Here is a 23,129-nt window from a genome sequence, read left to right as displayed (position 1 = left end):
CTTCTGACAGAAAACTAAACCTAGTCCAAGCAAACCCCATGGCCACTGGTGCATTGGCCTTGTGCGTTGTTGCTGGCTGTTTAAATATGCAGGAAGGTCTGTGATAGGTTACCTGATCTGCTAGAGTATCATTTCCACCCTGCATTGTCCTGAGCGGGGCAGGAAAGACACACATCTACTGTATTAAAGAGTTAAGTTTCCACAGACACAGGCAGATTCAGAATGCTCGCACAAAAGTGAACGCACATTATTTTCCACATTTTCCAGTTATCAGGAGACAGATTCAATCGCATCCATTAAGAAGCTGTCCTTAACTTTGATTGACAAATAAAATACGCTTCCATTTTCTCATTCTGTTCCTCACAGTGCTGGCTCTGTTCAGTGGCCAGTCCCTTCTGCTTTTAGGGACAAATCTGTGAGGAGAAGCTGCTCCTCGTGCCCGAGAAACCAGTCTGACTCTTGGGGGAATGCACAACTGTACCAATCAGTGTCATTCATGATGAGACCCACCTGGCATACACCCACATGCATACGCATTCTTGTATATGGGGAGAGGCGTGTGATGTGCCAGAAGTCATGTGTGAGACAAAAGAAAATAGGGGCTCTAGAGAAATGGGATGTAGGGAACGCTGAAAGAAAACTTCTAAAGGAAGATGGAAGGAATGAGGTGAAAAGGAGGATCTTGTGGGAATTGCTGCCATCTCTAGCCAAATAACTGATGGGCAGCAGATTAATGCATGGCCACGCTGGCCCACTGAAGAGCTCTAAATATCTGTACTCATCCTCTGCTTTGCCCACTTAGTCTAAGAAACCTTAGCCATTCCCAAGCAGGGGAAGAGTACACTTCAATAGCAGGAAAAATTACTTGAAACCAGAGATGAGAGTCTCTGACAGTGTGTGTGTGTGTGTGTGTGTGTGTGTGTGTGTGTGTGTGTGTGTGTGTGTGTGTGTGTGTGTGTGTGTGTGTGTGTGTGTGTGTGTGTGTGTGACTATGTGTTAATGGCGATCAGGATCTGATGCAGCCCAGAGGCCTGTACTCTGAACCAGGATTCCTTCTTATCCCGGTCACTTCAGGATTTACTTGGGGTTTTCTGTAATATGAAGGTGGATCACTTCTTAGCAGGGTATATCACCATGGCTGCAGACCTAACCTGCTCCAGAACAGGTTATGTTTAAGATTAAAGATCAGCAGATATAAAATCACCACATATTGACCAATTAATTCTCTGGAAAATCAATATCACCCTTCCTGGAAGATCCCTTGGACCTCTGTGCACAGATAGTGGGAGGGTCTAAAGATTTTTTAATACATTTTTAATTTTATTGTTCCATAATCCTTAATATATGATCCTAAAACAGGACTTGCTGACCTATCTGTATTTGCTGACCTCTTTTTATATTTATCCTTTCCTTGCTCTTAGAATTTAAGCTGCCTCACATACATATAACATTAACAAAATACTCTATAATAACCCATCACATTCTCCTGTTATGAAGTCAATAATTCAGTTAACTTACAGTCTGCATTTTTGTCAGCTTTCTTTCCTTGATTCAAATAGGCTAAACTTTATTAATATAGCAGTTTTTTCCAGCCTTACTGACCAAAGTGCCTGAAGTACTAATGCATTTACTTCTGTACAGAACTTTTCCTCTCACACACACACACACACACACTTACAGCAGGTGTGTTGCTATTCAGCTGTGGTTGTGAGATGCTGCCACCTTTTCATGTGAATGAGCAGGAGAAACCCTGGGTTAACTTAACCAGCTTTGTGCCTTGCTCCCATGAGTCTCCTATCCCAATCAGCCCCATGTGTTCCTGTGCCATGTCTCTCCTGCGCATGCCTCCTCAGTTTGTGTTTCGCTTAGCTTTCTTTTGTGTGCTGATCTACAGATGATCGGATTTTAAATTAAAGTTCATCTTTTTTTATTTTGAATACACTTTGATAGCAGTGGGCAATTGATAGTTAATTGTGTGTGTGTGTGTGTGTGTGTGTGTGTGTGTGTGTGTGTGTGTGTGTGTGTGTGTGTGTGTGTGTGTGTGTGTGTGTGTGTGTGCGTGCGAGCGTGCGCGCATGCGTGCGCGCACACGAGAACCTGTGCTTCATAAAATCACACCAATGACTTGCACACGCATACATTTTTTTTACATGCCTTTTCAGTAGGACACAAACAAAAGAAAATGTACACTTACAAAAACCACCCACTGAAAACCAATTCCTTTTTGTATGATGTATTCAGCTAACGACAAGGGCCAAAATTCCTTGCACATGTATGGACAATTAGGCCTAATTTTGGCCCAAATTGCTTCCTGTAATGATGAGTGGACATAGTTAGTAGGCCACTCTCAACTGCTGAACACAAAGAGATCTAAAGTATCACTTCCAAGTCTAGAGAGTTATGTAGAAAAATGCTAAATGCTCACCAACCCCCCCCCCCCACACACACACACACACACATACACACACAAGCACACACACACACACACACACACACACACACACACACACACACACACACACACACACACACACACACTTCTATCTCACTAAATATGACCCACCTTCATCCCCAACAGCAGTGATAAAATCATTAGAGCCACAGTGTTTAGAAACTTCAAACATGACGAAGAAAAAGCTGCCAGCTTTCTTCAGCCCTCTAACTGACCCGCCCACACATACAAAAACCCACTGGTGGAATAATGGAACCACACGCATAGACATTTTTTCCACCCACCTCAACGGCCATTAGACGAACAGAAAAAAAAAAAAAAACAGCAGAAAAAAGCAGGATTCTGTGCACATGCACAGTTTCTACCTGAAAACAGACAATCTGAAGTCTCATCTCTTCAGCATCTGCTGATGCATGCAAATGGGTCGGAACGGTGTTTCTTCCTACCCTCTCTGTTCTGCAGAGAGATTTGTTCTTCTGTGTGTTGTTTGTATCTTTGAAAGTGTTTTTCAAAAAGCCCGACAGTGGTTCAGTGTGACATGATGAGCGCTTGCATGTGTGTGGCTGTATTAGTGTGTTTGTCTGCCTTTGGATTTTGTTTTTCTACACGTGTAAATGTGTACACACTGACCTCTGTCTGGAGTGTATTGGCGCGCTGCTCCTTGGCACTGAGCGACTCTTTAAGCACCTCGATGTGTTGCTTGCAGTCTGAGTTCTGATTGGTCAGTGTTTCTAGTTTGGTCTGCAGGGCCTGCATCTCCGACTCCTTCCTGTTCAGCTCCTGCTTCTGCTGCTCTATCTGACACACACACACACACACACACACACACACACACACACACACACACACACACACACACACACACACACACACACAAATAAGGATCATCACTGAGTGATATGCTTGATATATATGTTGATAAGACATACTTTTAAAAATATGACTTTAAACCACAGATACACCAGTGTCATACTAGTGCATCTAAAAAAAAAAATCTGAATATGATTTAAAAAATTTTGTTTAGTTTTTGTAGTTTAATTCAAAAAGATCTGCTTTCACATATTCTGTACTCATTTCATGTAAATGGAAATAATTCAAGCCTTTTTTATTTTAATGTTGACAAGTGTGGCTCATAACTTGAAAATCCAGTATTTCAAGTTACTAGAACATTTCATTTCAAGTTTGGATAAATTCAGACAGTATAAATGCCATGTATTTATTGGCCTCATTCAGCACACACAACCACAATCATGAAGAAGACTGTTGACTTGACAGTTGTTTCAGAGCACTTCACGCTTCCATCTGCTGAAAAGCTTTATGGAGATTTCAGACCTAGCATCTTCCCATAGTGCCAAAACTACTATCAAACTGTTTGATGACCACATTATTATTGTGCTTGATTGGCCAGTCATCTGTGGGGTTTTGTCAAAAGGAGACGAGAAGCACCCGCCCTAAAAATACGTACAGGATAAAGGCCTCCATCAAAGCAACCTAGTCTTCAATAACACCTTAGCAGTGCCACAAGCTGATCGCCTCCATGCAATGCTGCACTGATACAGTAATATGTGGTAAAGGTGCCCCAACCAAGTATTACATTTCAGAATTTGGACATTTCTGTATTGTAAATCCTTTTTTGATTGATCTTAGGAAATTCTTGGAATTTTAGGATTTCTGATTTCCATAACTTATGAGCCATAATCATCCAAATTAAGACAAAAAAGTCTTTAAATATATCACTTTATGTGTAGTGGCTAATGCATATATGAAAGTGCACCTTTTGGACCCCCCCCCCCCCCAAAAAAAGAAAAAAAAAAAAAGAAAAAACATTTTTACAATATTCAAATCATCCGACATGCATTAGTTACAGAAACTCACCTTCAGAACAAGCATTTTGAATACATTATTTTAAATGCAGCAAGAGTCTAAAACCTGCACTTTAAAATAGGAATGAGTAATACAGACAAAATTACATCATTAATAATCATGTAAAAAAAAAAAGTTTATTAAAAATGATTAATAAAAAAGGGGAAATCTGAAACGTTGCTAATTTGTGACTCAATTAGGAAAAACTGAATGGTTTGTTATCCATTTATTGCAATATAAACATGTCAGTTGTGACATATTTTGTGGAGTGATGATGCACTGGAATCATCACCAGCCCTATATTATCAATCCTCACTTGGAGGAGTCCCAGACCTACTGTGTGCACACACCCCAGCCAAAAGATAAACATTCACAGAGGGAGACGGAAACAGATTTGTTTTAAGGAAACCCGTATAGAACATAACAGAAAACCACAAAGGAAATAAAATGTTCTACCAGAGAGCGGTTTCTGTACCGAGAATACTATCATCTGTCTACTGGTGCCAAAAGTGCACAAAGCTGATTTGAAAAGAGATTTCTCAAATTGTGTGAGCAAGGTTCACTTCATAAGCGGGGAATTCGAACCAGCTCAGCGTCTGGCTGATAGACTTTCAGTCACAGAGAGAGCATATGAGCCCCAGGAATCAAGCACAGAGATAAAATAATAGGAGAAGGGAGACCAAAATGTGAGGCCCACTCCAACAGGGACAATGTGATGCATACAATAAGAGAGATTACTGTGGTGAGAGAAGACTAAGATGAAGAAAAACAAGTCAGAAAATGAGAAGGCAGTGGACTAAAAATAATGATAAAAAGACATTATAATTAAAATAAGGAGCAAGTATTTCAAAGGCTATTAGGCCATGAAACAAATAATGAGAGAGGAGAGAGACTAATGAGAGGGGTACTTCTGCTTGTTCTGTGATCCAAAGCTGTTGGGTGGGGAGGAAGGTGGGAGCTGGTCTGATGGAAGACACACATGGTGACAAGGCCTGCTCCTAAAAAGACAAGAAAACAGCAAGCCACTAAAATGCAGCACAAGCTGTGTGCTCAACCACTCTGCTTCACACACTGCACTCCTCAACCACACAGCCTCGGCTCGTGAAAGGCTAAACAAATTTACCTGCTCCAGTTCTCACTTACACTGTAACACATGTTCATATTCTGAGAAGCCATTTTCTAGTTTTTGAGTAGCTAGATCAAAGTCCAGCGAAGAAACCAGAGAGGACGGCATCGCTGTCCTCTCTGGTTTCTCTTATCACAGTCCCACCTCAACACCAGTCACCAGCACCGCTGAAAGACCCGGACCCTAAACACTACCAGCATATAGTATGAATCGGTGCATATCCATGTGCGTGGCGACTTTCTGTGTTTCTCTGCGACTGTACGAAGAAAGATGAGCCATGAGAGAACAAGCCAGCGCCATCACTGTGATGTATATCATCCTGGGTCAGTAAGAGTGAAGAGAGAGCTCTTTCCTCCGTTCCTCTGCTGTTGTAAGCTCACATTCATCTGTCAGGGCCCCATTCATAAAAACATCTCTTTTATGATTGCATCAGGAACTTCCCCAATGCAATGACAAATGAGCCCTACAATGAACACCATTAATGAACCAAATGGAGCGCAACTCATGGGCCTCAACCATCATGAGCACTTCTCTTGAAATTCAGTGAAACCTGAAACTACATTTCTAACAGGGATTTGATACATACAGTATGTTCATGTGCCTGTTCATATAGGTGCGTGTCATCTGTGCGGCTCTAGACACATTTGCATGCTGATGAATAAACCAGTACACGGCCAGGGATAAAAGTTTCTCAGTCAGGCCTGCCAGCTAGATCAGTAAACCGACACAGCACACTGTTAACTGATAGTTCCTGAGTTTGCTCCCTCATAACAGTCAACAGATAGGAGGGTTGTAAAATGCTTAATAATCACACTGAATTGCATGTAAAATAAGCGAGAGACACTGCTTTTTACTACTCACACAGGGGCTTTAAATATAAAATGAGAAATACATTTGCACGTAGGAGTTCTTGGCACCCATGCAACATGAGAGGCTGAGAGCCAACGCAGCTAAAATGACACAACATACAGTATCATGCAGTTTGCCAGTAAGACTTCTCCACACTAAGCTTGCTTTCCCATAAACAAGCAAAGGCGTCATGCAGCATGCACATGTAACAGGTTCTGACCCACTAGCTATTTATGCTTGGAGACAAACACGCATCACCCGGATCATGCGGCGTGGAGTCGTTTCAGGTGGCATGCAAAGATATTCTACCTTAGTCTTCATGAATTTAGAATGGCTCTTGTAGACCTCCACCTGCTTGAGCTCATCCTGCCTGTCATCAGAATGCAGCAGGCCGCTGGTCTTTAGCATCTGGACTTCATCCTCTAAGTCTCTGATGTTCCTCTCCAGGGAAGAGATCTTGGTGTCCTGCAGTAGGCAGGCATATAGTGAGCAAAGACCTGGCTTAGAACATTAAGCTGTGGGGCTAAAAGGCAGGTTACCTATCCCATGCAGTAGTAGTGAGACAGTTAGCCCTCTACAGATAAATCAGTCTCTCTGCGCCTCTATCCAATTATCGTACACAAAAGCGGCCATAATGTAAATCAAAATTTGATCTTAAGGATAATATTAAAATGAATATTAACGTAGGTTGACCTGGTTTTGTAACGTGACAAAAGAAAATCCCCTAAAACAGCACTAACACCAAGTCAGTGTACTTACACAAGTCCTCCTATATATAAATTTAATGTATGTCTGAGTGAAATGTCTGGAAAAAGAGGGGGAATAGTTTGGCAGACATTGGTGTCCAGCCAAGGTATATTCATCTACAGTATCTAAGAGGGAATGAAAGGGCCTGTCATGGACAGGTCCCGAGGTTGTTTAGTTGCATGGTTTCAGACATACATTAAATGCAAAACCTTGGAAGAGAAGAGAAAGGTAATTTAATAAGTGGAAGCAGATTGCATGTTGCCATCAGCAGAAACCATAGGCAACATGTAAGCATCTGACCTCTATTACATCCTATGACATCAGCCCTGCCTAGCACATGGTGCTGCATAAAAGTACACACACAGACCAAGCAGGAATGCATAAGGCAAATGCATATACAATAAACACACACAGAAAGAGTGTATGCAAGGATGCAGACTTTCAATGTGTACCCAGAAAAAGTCGAGGTAAGGGATTCAGAGACCGACGGAAGTCATCCAGCCATACCCAATTCACACACATAAACCCAAAGAGGAACAAAAACATCTATAGGAGGATACATTAGTCACTACCCTTGCTTCAATTCAATTTCTGTATCGAATGCTCTGACTTTAATAACTAACTGTTATCTGTTTCTCCTGCAGAACAGAGGGGGAGGAAGCAAAATGCACAGGCTTTTAACAAATACAACATTCAGTAGAACGTGAATGCATAAAAGCTGGACCTTAAAACCACTGAAACATAAGGTATTAAATAGGACAGTGCTGCATTCCAACCCAAACTGAATTCATGATAGCAAATGACAGAAACGGAAATGCTGTATGTGTGCAGTGTATGTTGAGCTAACAACAAGACCAAAAGGTGAGCACTCAGTACTGTACCTGCCAGATAACGTCAGGATCAAAACAGAAAGGGGGGTTGGTGTTCTGTAATTACAAAGTGGATACATCCAGCGCTTAGACAAAGCAACACAGACACGGAAACAAATTTATGGAAAATGTATGTCACAGGTGATCATAAAGTCATTACCAACAACACTAGCTTACTTTATTTCTGTCTTGCTCTCCCCCTCAATATGTCAAAGCCTTCTGGCAACAGTGTTTGTTTTCCCATTTCTAATTAATTCAGTCAGATTTCATCTGGACCCTTTCCTGCGTTAAAAACACCGTAGGCACCCTGGGCTAGCACATGTGCAGTCTGTTAATAGGCAGACAAATCACAGAGTATGTGTGAAAAATAACTGTGGTTTTGCAGTAAAGGAGCCACTTTTAAAGCAAGTGTTTGCTGAATGAACAATAAATATGTGTGTATGTGGGGGTGTGCACATGGACACATGTGGAGTCAACTGCCTTTTTCACAGCACTGACAACTTCAAAGGGCTGCGATGAGAGTGAAAGCTTCCATATGTGACATTTGAAACAAATTGAATAAGTGCTCAACTCTGCATGTGCCAGTAATGGACTTTACTTGAGAATGGCTGCCATGCAGATGCAAGCTAACTATAACATAAAATTCTTTAGATTATTTATTCATGTCTATGTTTAATATACAAAGAGATCTTCTGCTACTGCTCACATTAAAGCCACGGTGAATTTGAAATTCTGTATGTTATGAAGCTGATATTAAAGAACACCAGAAAACATGCCGCAAACGCAAGAGCAAATTACACTGCTGCAATAAAAACATTAGACTGACTTTTTAAAATTTGTTTTACATTTTCCAGAGCTACTATAATAAATGGCCAAAAACATAGGCATATATGATTTTAGAAAAGATCTATTACAGCACTGCACACACCTCATGCCACACATTATTATTTAAACAGCTCTTGTGGATTTGAGAGTCACTGCTAGTCCTACCTTCATATCAATGACAGTCTGCAGCGCCCTGGTCTTGGCCGGATCGGCCTGGAGCTGGTTTCGGCGATGAAGCTCCTGGGGAGGGACCCGGTAAAAGTAAGCCTGGCGGTTCATCATCTTTAACACTTTCTAAGACCCGCAGCGTCAGAGCCACTTAAAAAGACACACCGATCAGTGTCACCAGGTTTAGTTTTTATCTCTCCTACATTGTTCTTAGATCATCTTTTGTTATATAACGCTACATCATCCACTACATCATCCACTATATCTAATAAAAACTGTTTTTGCAAAAAAACAGAAAAGAAAAAAAGTTTTTCGATGGTCTTTAAGCTGGTCCCTGGTCTGAAGCTCTGCCTTTTTCCATCTCTAACAGCAGGTGCCTGTCTCTATTTTCTCTGCCCTGTCTTCTTTTTCTGTCTCTATTTGCTAGCAGGTATCTGACACACTTAGTTTTAGGTCATATGAATCTGCCTCTATCTATCTTTCCTTCAGCCTGAATCTTTCGATTTCTTATCTCTCACTTGTTCTCTCTTTCTCTCTCGCAGATGTCTCTGGCATGCTAAAGCTCTTGCTTAGCAACACTTTCTGCCAGCACATGCGCTAAGCTTTTTATATCAATAATTAATGGTAGCTCTGACCTACAGCTATGCCTACACAAAAAGCACACAAACTAACAGACACACACACATTCCAACACATGAAAAGTTACAGTCAAAAAAGGCCTGCTCTCCCTCTACCAAATCATCACAGCAGTATTCTTATTTAACAAATGCTATTTTACACCCACAGTGTCAAACATTCACAACCCGACTCCACCAGGCACAACCACAGTCTGATCTTCTTGCCACCAAGCAGCTTGACTAGAGCATGGATGGGATCGGTTGTGGCGATGAGGTGGTGGCCCCTGTTAAAAGAGGCACCTATATGATGCTGTGTTTTCAGTCCCTATGCAGATTTGATTTTATGGAGCCACAAAAGGTCATCTAAGCAGAACACCACTGCCGCCTGTATAGAGAATTCATTGTATAAGGATATTGTGTAGGATTGGGCACTGCTAGAGTGACAAAGACATTCTATACATTATATCCCACACACTAATGAGACAAATCGTTAATGACCCTTATAAATATTATAGTAGCCTGGATGAAATGCTCGATCAAGGTTTCTTAACCTTGACAAAAAAAAAGTTCATAAGTGCTGACACTGCTCAGGAGATTAATTTATGTTTTGTACCACTGCATTATTGCCTTCAGAACAGAACACTGTTTATGCATAAATGCACTTATCAAAGTCAAAAACTGAAATATTACAGCCACGAAAACTGACTGTAAACACTGAGAATGCTCATCTTGCCACGAAACAAAAAAAAATCATAAATAAGCAACAGGTTGCCAGTTTTACCAGTGAGTTGAAATGACAGCAGACAAGGACCTTATCCTCTTGTCCATGTCAGTTGTGGATAAGGAGGGATCACTGCTGTCAGAGCATGTCTCCCACAGACTGGCATTCCCACTGTCACCACAATTCAAATCTTTATTAATTTTGTCACATTGCACATGCCTGTCTTTTTGACTGCCTGTGCACATTTTTCTGTTCCTCAGAGAAGGCATGTCTATTAACTTGTTATCAACAACGGTTCAGCAACAGTTCTCCAAATTGTTGTGTCTCTCAGTGGGGGAAATTAAGTCATGCAAGAGAGAATGTCATCAAAGACCGTCTTCCCTGCTCCACATGTGTCAGAGGGACTGAGCATATGGAATGAATAGGATCAAACATAACACTATAGCAATAAGTGCCGGCATCCTGAATGAAGGATACGGTCAAAAGGTTCAATTCTAGCCTCAAGGCAATGGTGTCATGTACAAGAAACACACACTAGAACATGGTCTGATAGACATGCACACACACACACATGCTCACACATATATGTATGGTCACCAATCGCATTCCTATCCCTTCACCATCAGTGAGAGAAATGTTTAAAAAAAAGAAACCCATTTGCTCACCACAAATGTGTCTGCCTATCAGCTCAGTGGATTAAAAGAGCAGTTTGAAAAGATATATGGAAAAACTGAGGGAATCAAATACTTTTTGGAGGAAATGGTTAGGGATTGTGAAATGAGGAGAAGATTTGAAGGGTGTAATCTCGTCCCGATAAACTTTTCCACTCAAACATTCTGGGAAATCAACAGAGCACAGCAAGTAGGTGGTGCCCATATTCTGGTGGGGAGAATGAAGAATTGGTATCTGTGAGTGTTTGCTGCAGTCTTCCAGTGGTAGTTGAGATGGGCTTCTATAACAAAAGTTTAAAGTTTGGATTTTCACCAAATAACAAAACACAACAGCATATCAGCCTGGGGTTAACCAAAAAGATGATGCACAGACAAACATATACAGACAGAAAGGCAGAATAGAGAAGACATCAATATTTTGCCAGTGAGCTTGGTGGCACGAGAAAGCAAGCAAAAAGGAAAAGTGGGAAAAAGATCAGAGAAAAAGGATTTGCTGACACGAATTTCCACTTCCAACATGCTGGCACTGGAAAGTTACAAAGATAAAGGCATTCCAAAAAAGCAGCAGGAGTTCTGAAGCCAGTCATGGTATATAAAAGCAGAAAAACAGGGACTCTCATTTCTTATCGGCAAAGCAGTCGTACACATAGTGCTCAGCCTTAGTGATAACACTGAGTGAGATACAATAGGGGGGCCTAACCTTAGAGCCCCGACTGACCATATGGCATCTGCAGTATGTTACATATAAAGAATATATGCCATCTCCAAGTAAAAAACTCATTGTGAAAGTGTGAATGTGCGTGTGTTTGGACACATTTGGCAGCAGGTCAGGTCTGGGCAGGAACAGACCAGTGGTGCGGCTGTTATTATTGGGTCTACAGGGACCTGACGGCTGGGGAGAGTCAATTAGGCCCAGATTTATGCCTCTCAGCATGACTGTGTGTGTGTGTGTGTGTGTGTGTGTGTGTGTGTGTGTGTGTGTGTGTGTGTGTGTGTGTGTGTGTGTGGTTCCATCACACACAACTTTGGTGGTCAAATTCTGATAGAACACTGCCACTCTGTGGACCTTACTAGTATTGCAAAAGTTTAGCTGGCCAGTAAATCCTTTAAAGGAGAAGCTTTTTGAAAATAACTTCCAAATCACTCTTTGTCAAGTTATTCTATGAGTATTATGAATAGGCTGAAAAACAGCAGTGCCAGTCTTTCTGTGTTGGATTTGTGTAGTTAAGGTATTCTGATGAGTGACAAAGTCAAACAGGAAACACAAGTGAGAGAACACCACTGCGCACACCATCCCCTGACAACATACATCAGCAGGTGAAGAGGTGATGGAGTGTGCTCTACAGCCATACAAACTGAAAATCCACACATAAGCACAGACAGCTGGTTCAAGTGATTTCACATATGGCCATATGGCTATGGTCTGTCCTGGATGGTATGCAGAGAAACACCAGTCAGCGCTCAGATTTTCATCATACAAGCATAAATGTCTTCAGCTTTCTTTAGATAAAACACAAATTTAAGATCACATTTGATTCCAGAAAAAAAATAAATAAATAAAATAAAACAAAGTAAAATAAAATGAGAGGCAAACTGAAAATGGAAGCACTTATGAGCTCAGCTTAAAGTAAACAAGCTGAGATTTAGATTTAGATGAGAGTAATGGGTGTGGTAATGAAAGGAAGTTGGGCTAGTTTCCTTTGGAGCTAATCAAAAAACTAACAGCACTGACCCCAGATAGAGGTAATAGCTGCACTGCCATCACAACATAAAGTAAAATTGTTTTTTTTAGGTACACAAAGACCTTCACAGGAAGTAGGCTACTGCTTGAATAGTGACAAAGTGACAAATGCATTAAATGAATTAAAAACTCGGTAAGGCAGTGCTAATAAACACTGAAAAGCAGTTGAAAGACATATCAAATGGGGTTTTTTATGGACCATGGGAACCCTAACCCCCTAAAGGGAGCAGCTGAAAGAAGAAGAAGTGCTTATTTTGACACTGGTGGCAGCAACATGGCTAAAAAAAAAAAAAGCTGGGGCAGAGGATGACTCAGAAAGTTATGCCATGCTACAAAGGGGAAAAAATGAGTACCTTGTCCACCTGTAAAAGTACAAATTAATGCTGAATAATATGCAGAGCAACACATCCTGTCATCCACATGGGGAAATGTATGCTTACTTGAGCAAGACAATTTCACAACTTGTTCGCACGTATACAACAGTATACTGTAGGTCTTCAGTAAAAGAGTTGCTAAAGGTTGCGCTCACTCACCCACCAAGCACCAATAGACTACTTTATCAGGCAAACTATACCATCAGCTAAGAGAACGAAAAATGAAAAGGATTCAGAAAAAGAGATGGCCATTCTTTACAGGAACCTCAGAAAAAAAAATAATCCCTTAAATACTACTTCTGTGTGTCAAACACATACCTGAGCATCTACATCTGAATTACCTACAGTAATCATGAACTGCAGCTGCTATCTATGACATCCACAGATGGTGTAGCTGCTATAATGGGCCCATAGAGAAGAACTACAGAGATACACTCCTACAAAAAAAATATTAATCCTAACCTAACCTCCACCCACTGCATGTTTCACAAGTTAAAACATGCTGCACATGATGCTGTAAAACAGAGGCTGCCTCCTTCCGTGTCTTGAGTTTTGCAAAGATGTGGATAAAAGAGGCGTGGCAGACAGCAGAAGACACCTCCATACGAAAGCAGAAAAAAAGGAGGCATATGTTCATCTTATTCTGACCAGTAGGAATATACTATAGAGGCCTATTTATTTAATCATTTATTTGGTTGACAGCATGTTGTGGTATTGCATTTTGAAATTATATTAAATACAGAATTTTTTACACTTGGCAAAATAATACAAGGTGACAGGGAGTTTTATCTCTGGTATGTGAAAATTGATGTAACCATTTGTATTATTATTATTATTATTTTTTGTGTCCCTCGTGTCTGCAGACCAGGTCTGAGAATATTGCACCAGTTAGTTTTATATTATAAAAGAGATTAAATAAAAAAATTAAAAAACATCCCTCGCTGTTTTTTTTTTTTTTATTATTATTTTCCACAAACCACACCCTGTGTATATAGAAATATATACGATGAGACCAGAAGGAAACTAGGGGGGAAACTAAAAGAACAATCACCTCTCTTTTCAATCAGGGAGGTCAGGCTGTTTTCACTCATTAATCATACATTAATATTCAGACAAACACAGCATATTTTTCTACTAAAAAAAAAAAAAAAAGGAAAACAGAACTCCCATCACTCCCGCTCTTTCTAACATATGTCCCCTCCTCCTCCATACCATATGTTAAACTGTCAAGGACTTAAAAATAGCATGACACGGTGTGTGTGTGAACAGGTACTCACCTCTTACACACACAGCATGGTTAGGTCCCACACATTACACACACACACCTACACAAACATACACAGCAGTGGTTGCATTAGCATGGACTGAAACACCCACACTCCCCTTAAACAAAATCACCACAGTGACCAAATGGGCAGATATCCCATCAGCCACCCAGAGAGGGAGTGTTCTCTCTTGAAAACACTAAGCCGATTGGCTCCAGATGTGTGCGCATGCTCATTCAGAGACACACAAACACACACAATTTTTCTAACTGGGCAGAGCAGACGCAGAGAGGTAGACAAACAAACACAGAAAAACAAGAACATTATGACACAAACAATATCGGGGGCATGCACAGATATAAAACACGCACACACACACACAGACAGCGAGGTAGAGAAATTAAAGGCTAAGAAGATTTAGGAGTTAAAAATAGATAAGGCAGTAGTGAGGAGCACAGAGCAGCCTAGTATTGGCCCTAATGGCAGAGTATACAGATACACCTGTGCTGCAGCAGTGCTCGCTGCAAGGCTAGTACATAATATAACTCTAATTAAGAAAAGAAACCACAGGGAAGAGAGAAGTATGAGCACTTGAAACAGCATTTGTTTTTCCATAGGCTAAACTAAATTTCCCTCTTATCTAGTATTCATTTGAAGGCACAACAAGCTCAACATCTCTATGCTGCAGATTTAACCCTAAATGCTGAACGCAGTGCACAGTACACATTAACTGGTGTTTGTTCGACTGCCATGTGAGCATACTCATGAGGACACACATACACACAGATTATAAAACTGCATGGCTCAACGCAGGCTTAGAGCTCTCCGTATGTTAATCTGGCCCATTGATAAGACCTGCTGAGCTGATTCCTGCTCCCCCCGTTTTGCTTTAAACAGAGAGACTCACAGGTAGATAGAGATACAAATATACATATAGATTAGGCATCCATGCACACCCAAGTCAAGCATATAATCTCATCAATTAGCACTACCAATACAAATATAGTTTATCATCAGATCATACATGCTTTAAAGTGGACATATTTTTAAAAAGCTATAGAAAAAAATAATGTTTTGGTATTGAAGATGGTAATATGTTTTTAGCTAACCATTATGCATATGATTGTATGGTGGCCAAAGTTGCCAAATGATTTTTATTTGGCACTCAGGGAGATTTGACTCGGTCACTGTTGAATTAAAAGTTAATTCAGGCAACGCAAGTGAGTACAGTGATTCATAAAATCAAAAAACACATGATGCACTAAGTTATAACTTCGTGATAGCAACATATGTACAGGCCTACTGTTAAACTGACTCTGATAGTATAGACGAATGGTTCAGATGTGTAGAAATATCAATAGGAAAAAAACGCACCTCTCTCAAATGCACGTTCTCCAGCTGAGCCTCAGCCTCCTGTGCTGCCATGGTTATTATGCCTGCCCGCTGTCCCCGTCCCCAGTGTCCCTGACCTTGACCTTGGCCTTGAAGCATCTCTAACAGTCTCTGGATGCTCTCATCTCGGGCGCCCAGCGTCTGCTTCTGAGAGTCAATTCTCATCTCCATCTCTTCCATGGTTTTCCTCAGCAGGGATAGCTCCTTGGCCTGCCGCTCATGCTCCGACTGTAGTTGGAAGAAGTTCTCCTCTGATGGAACCAGGGGAGGGGGTGAAGAGAAGCCGTCACACCCAGGTACCTGACAGGGGCTACAAGGACGGCGAGAACTAGAGCTGGGGACTACACCTGGACCTTGGCTAGGACTGTAAAGGGGCTGATTTGGGCTGCTCCTGAGCCCACGTTGAAGGGTGTCGGCTGGGCTGATTCTCTGGGCAGCTACTGCAGTGTTACAGCCATAACCAGGGCTGTGAATGATGATGTCAGCTTCTTGTTGCCTTGAATTGTAGGTGTTGGATGGACTGGCTCTGGGGCTGCTCTTTAGTCCAGGACTCTGCAGGTTGCTGGGGCTTTGTCTGGGGCTATGGCCAGGGCTGAGTCCCCCTCTGAGTTCCTGGTCCATATGGAGTTCTCGATAGGAGTTTCCCTGCTGACGCTGCTGCTGCGAGCGGCTGTTCATCTCTCTGTGAGCCCTCAGTTCCTCCTGAAGCTCCTGAACAGTTAACGGAAGCTGCTATAAAAGACACAGATCATATTTATTCAATAATTAAACAAATGTGTCAATTATACGCAAGCAAATTTAATAAATTAAAAATCCTAAACATGTGAAAGGACACATATGTAAAAATGTGGTGGGGTCTATGAAGACAGACCTTGTTTCTTCTGCTATTCCCAGGCTGCAGCAGAGAGAGAGATGATGTAAGAAACACACAGAGACACATAAAAAGCCAAAAGTGAGAAGTGAGAGGAACAAATAACTGTTAGGCAGTCATCTTAGTTTGTAAAGCTCTTGGAGACTAGTTACACACTATGGCCACAAGGGGACGAGATTTCTCCTCGAAGCAAATGAAGAACACACTGCTGGATTCAGGTGGAGTAACCCAGGTTTGTCTGCAATGAGATTAACTTTGTATGGGAGAAAGAGCTTCCAGCACAAATGAATTCCAAATAGAAAAAAAAAATGCAATTCATGTAAACAAATTTATGAACATTTCAAAATTCAAAGATTGCCTAAAATCAAATGCCTATATTTTCAAAGAGGCACAATTACAAATCTAGAGTCAAATTAGCTGGAGTCTATCCCAGCTGCCATAGGGCGAGGGGCAAGGTACACCCTGGACAGGTTGCCAGCCTAACACAAAGAGACAAACACCCATTCACACCTATGGGCAATTTAGAATCACCAATTAACCTAACCCCACTAACTGCATGACTTGGGGAGGAAGCTAGAGTTCCAGGAGAGAATCAAAGTAGACATGGCGAGAACAGGCAAACTCCACACAGAAAGGCCCAAGCCAGATGGTGGAATTGAATTCTGGACCTTCTTGCTGTGAGGCAACAGTGCTAACCACTCTGCCCCTTTTATTATTCTTACTCTTATTATACTACAGTCCCTAGAACAACTGCAGGACCCTTTGTGGGCAATAATAATAATTTAAAAAAATCCACTCCTTGCTGTACAAAATGGAAAGACATCTAAAAACCTTGGAAGTGCTTTACCTGGACTTAAAATAACTTATGTGGGTTTAAACTAAATTTATAAAACTTGACTCATGACTGTAAGGCGTGGAGGTTTACTGCTGTAATGACTAATTGATATGTCAGTATATTTACTATTTGAGCATCTAGCCACTAAATATCAGTGTGTTGCTGGGGGCAACACATCTCACTTATTAGTTCAGTTTTTGCAACATACTGCAAGGCAAAAGATCACAGAAAATAATCTCAGTTTCCTGATTTTTGGAAATTCAATCAGTGTTTGAAAGGACATCTGAAATTCTATGCAAACTGTGCAATAAAACAACAACTTACAAAATACAATTTACCTATACAAACACACAACAAAGTTAAAAGACTATTGTCTCCTCAGTGTGAAGGCATTACTTATTTTACTCAATTATTCTAAGCTTTTCCAGTCCAGAAGGTGCAGCGAGCCAAGGACATGGAGTGGAGACGTAGGAGGGAGCTGAGGGTGAACACAGATAATCAATGCAACAACAAGCACTGAATATTAAGTCGGAGTGGGAGGAGAATCCTACACATAAACACGTACACAACCAAGATACAAATACACATGTACAACTGTGCACGTACGCAGACACACAACCAACACAAACATACGCAAAACAAACAGATGGTTAGGGGACAACACTGGTCACTGCTGCTGAGAGAAAAGGTGACATTCCTTATGCTAATAACAAAGTTCTCTTGCCAGACTGAACTCTTTCCAGAGTGTCTCAAAGAGCAGCAAAAGAAAGGAAAAACAGGGGAAATGAAGACAAAAAAAGGTGCAAAGAGACAGACTGAATGAAGGGATGGGAGACGGTGGTGATAAAGGAGAGCATAACATCTGTTCCCTATTAGAGCCATTTTTAAAGCAAGTTATTTTCAAAAGAATGGCCTTTTATTTTACACGATAGGGCTGGGAATCTCATGAAATACAGTAAAGATTATGTTTGAGAGACAAAAAAAAACAAAATCATAACAGACAATACTGTGTAAACTGTAATCGGGTAAAGCTAAACTAGATCTGTTAATCTGTAAGAGACACAGGAGAGTGAGAGAGATAAACAGAAAGCAAAAGCAAGCGTAATATAATGCTTTACAAGGTTTAATGTTTGCTGGTGTGATATGAAAAATTACAGAAAGCAAATGATTTACTTGATTAGATAAAACAGAACTTATTATGCTCACTAGCAACACTTTGTGAGAATTCAAATTCATGGATGTGATCAAGGAAACAAAGGCTGAGGAAAGCAAACAGTTAATGAGCATTTTTTTTTTTATATATTAACTTCAGCAAGCTTCGTGTGAGGGCAGGATGCCGCAGCGTAACTTCTGCATTTAACAGATTCTGTTTTACTTATAAAGTTTTCTGTTTTTCTTTTGCCCTTTGCTTTCACAATGAGCAGAACGTGTTTATGTGTGTGTTGGTGTGCGTGTATGTGTCGCAGTGTCCTCGCACTCTGTGACAATGTGAGATGAAAAAAGCTATAAATACGAATGCAGAGGTGGCTCCTTGGTTACAAGAAGGAGGAGTCAGATGGGAGATATGGCAGATATGATCAAGGTTTTTGCATAACACAAAAATTCGAGTGGAATTGCTAAAGCCATTGTATACTGTGAAAGAATCTAGGAATAAGATGCATTTCGTGTTGTATACATTGATCTTCAGGTGTTTCCACCAGACACGCACAGAGAGACACATGAAGAAGTAAAATGCTCAAGAAAAGAAATGGAGAAAGAGGAGGCTGGCAGGATGAAAAACACAAGGAAGACAGATAAAGAATGAAAGAATAGATACTATACAGCAGCTGTGCAGTGAGGCACACAGATGGATAATGCCTCAAATTGAATGGACCAGACTCCAGGGACAGGTGACACAGGACAGACTGGTCACTATCCCTTCAGGAGTAGCTGTGAGGTTTTTTAGAAACTTGGAGTGGATGCCACTAGTGCCCGTTCCCATGGAAACACAGGGAGCCTTGCAAACATCTTTGCAAATGAACTGCACAGACGCCTTTCAGTGCAACCTTGAAATCGGGAACAAAAGGTATGAAGTGAGGGGTATGATGTGCAGAGGAGATGGGTGGGTCAGCACAAAAAGCCTGAATGGGGTGTGTGAGCAGACACTCCATTCAGGCTTATTTCAAAGAGTGCCGCTTTAAAATGAGACTTCAGTAAAATCAAAAATGAAACATTTACTGTAACAAAGATTTGCAGGTTTTAAAGGTTCTGTTTACATAATTTTTTTATGAAACAAATGCTTTTTGATTCCAATGCATGATCAGTTCGTACGGTAACTTAAAACATGAGACCTTACCAGTCTCTCTGGGTTGCCTCTGTCAGCCGGATTTTGAACCAGTTTCTGTGTTACAAAGCTAGTAATTCATCTAAGTCAGCAGGTCAGCTAATGTTAACTATTTAACTAATAAGAAAGCTCTAGTAAGCTTGTCTGACCAAAAAGGGATGTGACTGAGGCATGGCATTTAATTCATAGGACCCTTGTTTGGTTTTGTGGATCAAATCAGGTAATGCTGCAAACTTAACATCCCCAGATTCATGTAGTTAAGTTAAAGTGTTAAAACATTACACCTAGGGTGTCATACAACCAGCTGACAAAGGGACATATCCGGCCTCCTAGAAAGCTATGGAAAATATGAAAATGTGAAAACTGTTTTCATCAGTTTTACAACCTTCTCAGTGGCAAAAGCATCATCCATGGCCGGGCATAAAACACCAAAATAAGTATGAGATAAAACAATTAAATGACAGGAAATTGTTTGTATTACATTAGGCAGAAAAGTTTCAGTTTTTTTACTATTTTTATCAAATATTTCACTATATAATTCACTGTATAATTTGCTGTGTTTTACAGTATGTCTTGAGTAAATATATATATATATATATATATATATATATATATATATATATATATATATATATATATAAACAAGACTTTTCTGTGAATTAACAGAAAATGTCCTGTTTTTTAATCCATCCATCCATCCATTCGCTTCCGCACATCCTGTTAAGGGTCGCGGGGGGTCTGGAGCCTATCCCAGCTGTCATAGGGCGAGAGGCAGGGTACACCCTGAACAAGTCGCCAGCCTGTTGCAGGGCCAACACAGAGGGACAGACGACCTTTCACACTCACATTCATGCTCTCATTCACACCTATGGGCAATTTAGATTAGCCAATTAACCTAACCCCAGTAAGTGCATGTCTTTGGAATGTGGGAGGAAACCGGAGTACCCGGAGGAAACCCACGCAAGCACGGGGAGAACATGCAAACTCCACACAGAGAGAGGGCCAAGGTGGGCCAGGGGCCAAGGTGGAATCGAACCCAGGCCTTCCAGATGCTATTCTAACTGTGAGGCAGCAGTGCTAACCACTACGCCACCGTGCTGCCCCTGTTTTTTAATCACTGGACAAAATTCAGATAATGAGCTACCAGTAACTACCAGTACTTTCTGTAATTTTATGCATTTATTTCCTTTAGTGTCAGCCCAAAAAGCTGTGCTGATGGATTTCTTTGATTTCCTATTGTAACATTTTTTTTTTTAAAAAAGTGGAACAACAGATACATGTTGAAACATCATCAGTTTTATAAATAGTTTATTAAATCTGTAGTTAAACTTCTTTATGCTGAATGAAAGGGAATCTCTTCTCTCTTTTTTGGCAGGGGGGTTGTTTTTTTAAGGTACAAAGCAATAGTTGTAATGATCCAGCCCACTTAAGATCAAACTCGGGTGTATGTGACCATGAAGTAAAAGGACCAGCTGCCTGTCTTGCCAAATTCCTTCACCAGCAAATATGAGCCATGTTTATATAATATGTTAAACAGTGTTGATTTTAGCCAATACTAAATTATGTAACAGTACAAACCAAAGGCCTAAGTAAAGATTGCTTTATACAGTAACTAGCTAGTGGGTGATGGAAGGCAGGGGCAGCTGGCCAACACATCAGTGTAGGACAGTGTCATGTCTATATCATCACTGATTTGGCCAGTGCTATCACAAGCCATGAGCAACAGGACATTGACAGAAGCTCAGTCAATAATAACAACAGTTTTCTGGATGTTACACCGAGAACCTTTAATGTTACCCACTAACTGGAGCAACAGACAGCTCACCTGCAAATCCTCTTGGTTTGTCTTGTACTGGTCCTTCACAGTGGAGCTCCTCACTCCCTCCTCTCTCCTCACCCCCTTTTCTCTCTTTACATCTGGGCTCCAGAAGTTGACACTGTTCATGTTGGGGCCTGTCCTTCCATCCTTCCCTCCTTCCAGTTCTCTCCGCAGGTTGTTGTTCTCTCTCTGCAGATCCCTCAGCTGAGCCTGTAGATCAAATGTAGAAACCTCTCCCCGTCCAGCCGAATCCATTAGCTGTGTATGTCTTCCAGACTGCCGCCGTAAACTGGAAGTCCCTCCAGAAAAAAATGTCTGGTCTCCACAAGGGTCTGATGAGTGATGGATCCCAGAAGATGTGATGTTTGGGCTGCTTCCTGTAGCTATTGTCCGGCCAGTGTATGAGGAGCGGCTGGTGCTTCTACCCAATGTCATGGTGCCTTTGGGATACCCACCAGAGGCTTCCAAGGACTCTCGCTCACTGGGATACATAGTACCTGAAGTCGCATAGGCAGCACTCAAAGACTGAATGTTCTCCATAGACAAGGTTTTACCCCCTGGAGCTGTCGCTGAACCACGAGTCGATCCTTTGCCTGATTCTGGGTCAGCTTTGATTTTTGGACCTGGTCTTGACATTGACCCTTGTCCCCCTGTCAGTTTAGATGATGTTGCAGGCACACCTCCTGACACAGAGCCTGGTTCTAGCCCAGAACGGGCCCCTGGCGCTGAGCTTACAGCCTGTTTGCCTTTCCCGTGTTTAGGGGACCTTGAGAAGCGTGAATGAGATGAGTTGCCATCAGTGTGCCCACTACTCTTTGCAGCAGCAGACAGCTTGCTCTGCGTAGGCTTGGCTCGAATGTTTAAAGGCATTTTTTTAATATGGCAAAATACCTCTGAAAAGAAACTGTTAAAGTTATGCTCGTGTCCTTTATGGATAACAGAGTAAATGAAGGCCACCTACTGGTCTCTCAGTTTTCACCTGTCCATCCCTGACTGTTTAGGGCTTGAGGCTGAGTTTTATTTAGTCCTATATGAGGAAAACAGCAGTCACTGTCAGCTACAGGGCTCCCAGACACACAGGTCAGAGGTCTTGTAATTTCAGCTACAGTGCAGGACATCATGGATTCTAAAAAGGCAAAAGTGAGACACTCATTTGAGACAAATCATTTAAAACCACATTGATTTGACTGTTAAAAGTTGCATCAACACACACAGCTGTACATGAAACCCTAATAAAATTACACCAATGATTTAAATCAAGGACTACCTAATCAGCAACACGCATCGGAAGCCACGCCTATAAAACAAACCATACTATCAATCAAATTCCTGGTCCCACCCAGCCTGATGTAATTTGTGGTTTGTGGTAATTAATTAATGAAGATTTTAAGTATTTAAACATTTAATTTCCTAGAGAACCTTTTACATACTTTTAGGTGAATATTGTGGTTTCTCAAGAAAAGAGTTGGGAACAAGTGGTTCACGACTTGACTTACAATTAGTAAAGTACTTCCTAATCCTCGCTCTCCCTTATTAGGGGTTGTGAGACTGATGATGGGAGGACAGGAAAGAAACGTCTCTAACCAGACTGTGGATTATTG

At 41.2% G+C, this 23,129-nt stretch overlaps 1 protein-coding gene across 1 annotated transcript in view; it reads right to left on the bottom strand.

Moving 5' to 3' along the window:
• The window catches only part of LOC115783152 (ERC protein 2-like), a 157,619-nt gene extending 135,221 nt beyond the window's left edge, over positions 1-22,398 (bottom strand). Inside the window, exons 1-7 of the mRNA XM_030733836.1 lie at positions 21,535-22,398; positions 15,663-16,409; positions 8,897-8,971; positions 7,919-7,963; positions 6,600-6,755; positions 5,224-5,313; positions 3,083-3,250 (exon numbers count right to left, since the gene is read on the bottom strand). Of these exons, the coding sequence (XP_030589696.1) occupies positions 3,083-3,250; positions 5,224-5,313; positions 6,600-6,755; positions 7,919-7,963; positions 8,897-8,971; positions 15,663-16,409; positions 21,535-22,398 (2,145 nt within the window). The remainder of the gene's footprint in view (positions 1-3,082; positions 3,251-5,223; positions 5,314-6,599; positions 6,756-7,918; positions 7,964-8,896; positions 8,972-15,662; positions 16,410-21,534) is intronic.
• Positions 22,399-23,129: the final 731 nt, after the last annotated feature.

This window comes from Archocentrus centrarchus, chromosome 7, assembly GCF_007364275.1.
Source record: "Archocentrus centrarchus isolate MPI-CPG fArcCen1 chromosome 7, fArcCen1, whole genome shotgun sequence".
NCBI classification, from domain to species: Eukaryota; Metazoa; Chordata; class Actinopteri; order Cichliformes; family Cichlidae; genus Archocentrus; species Archocentrus centrarchus.
This window is presented reverse-complemented; position numbering and strand designations above follow the sequence as displayed.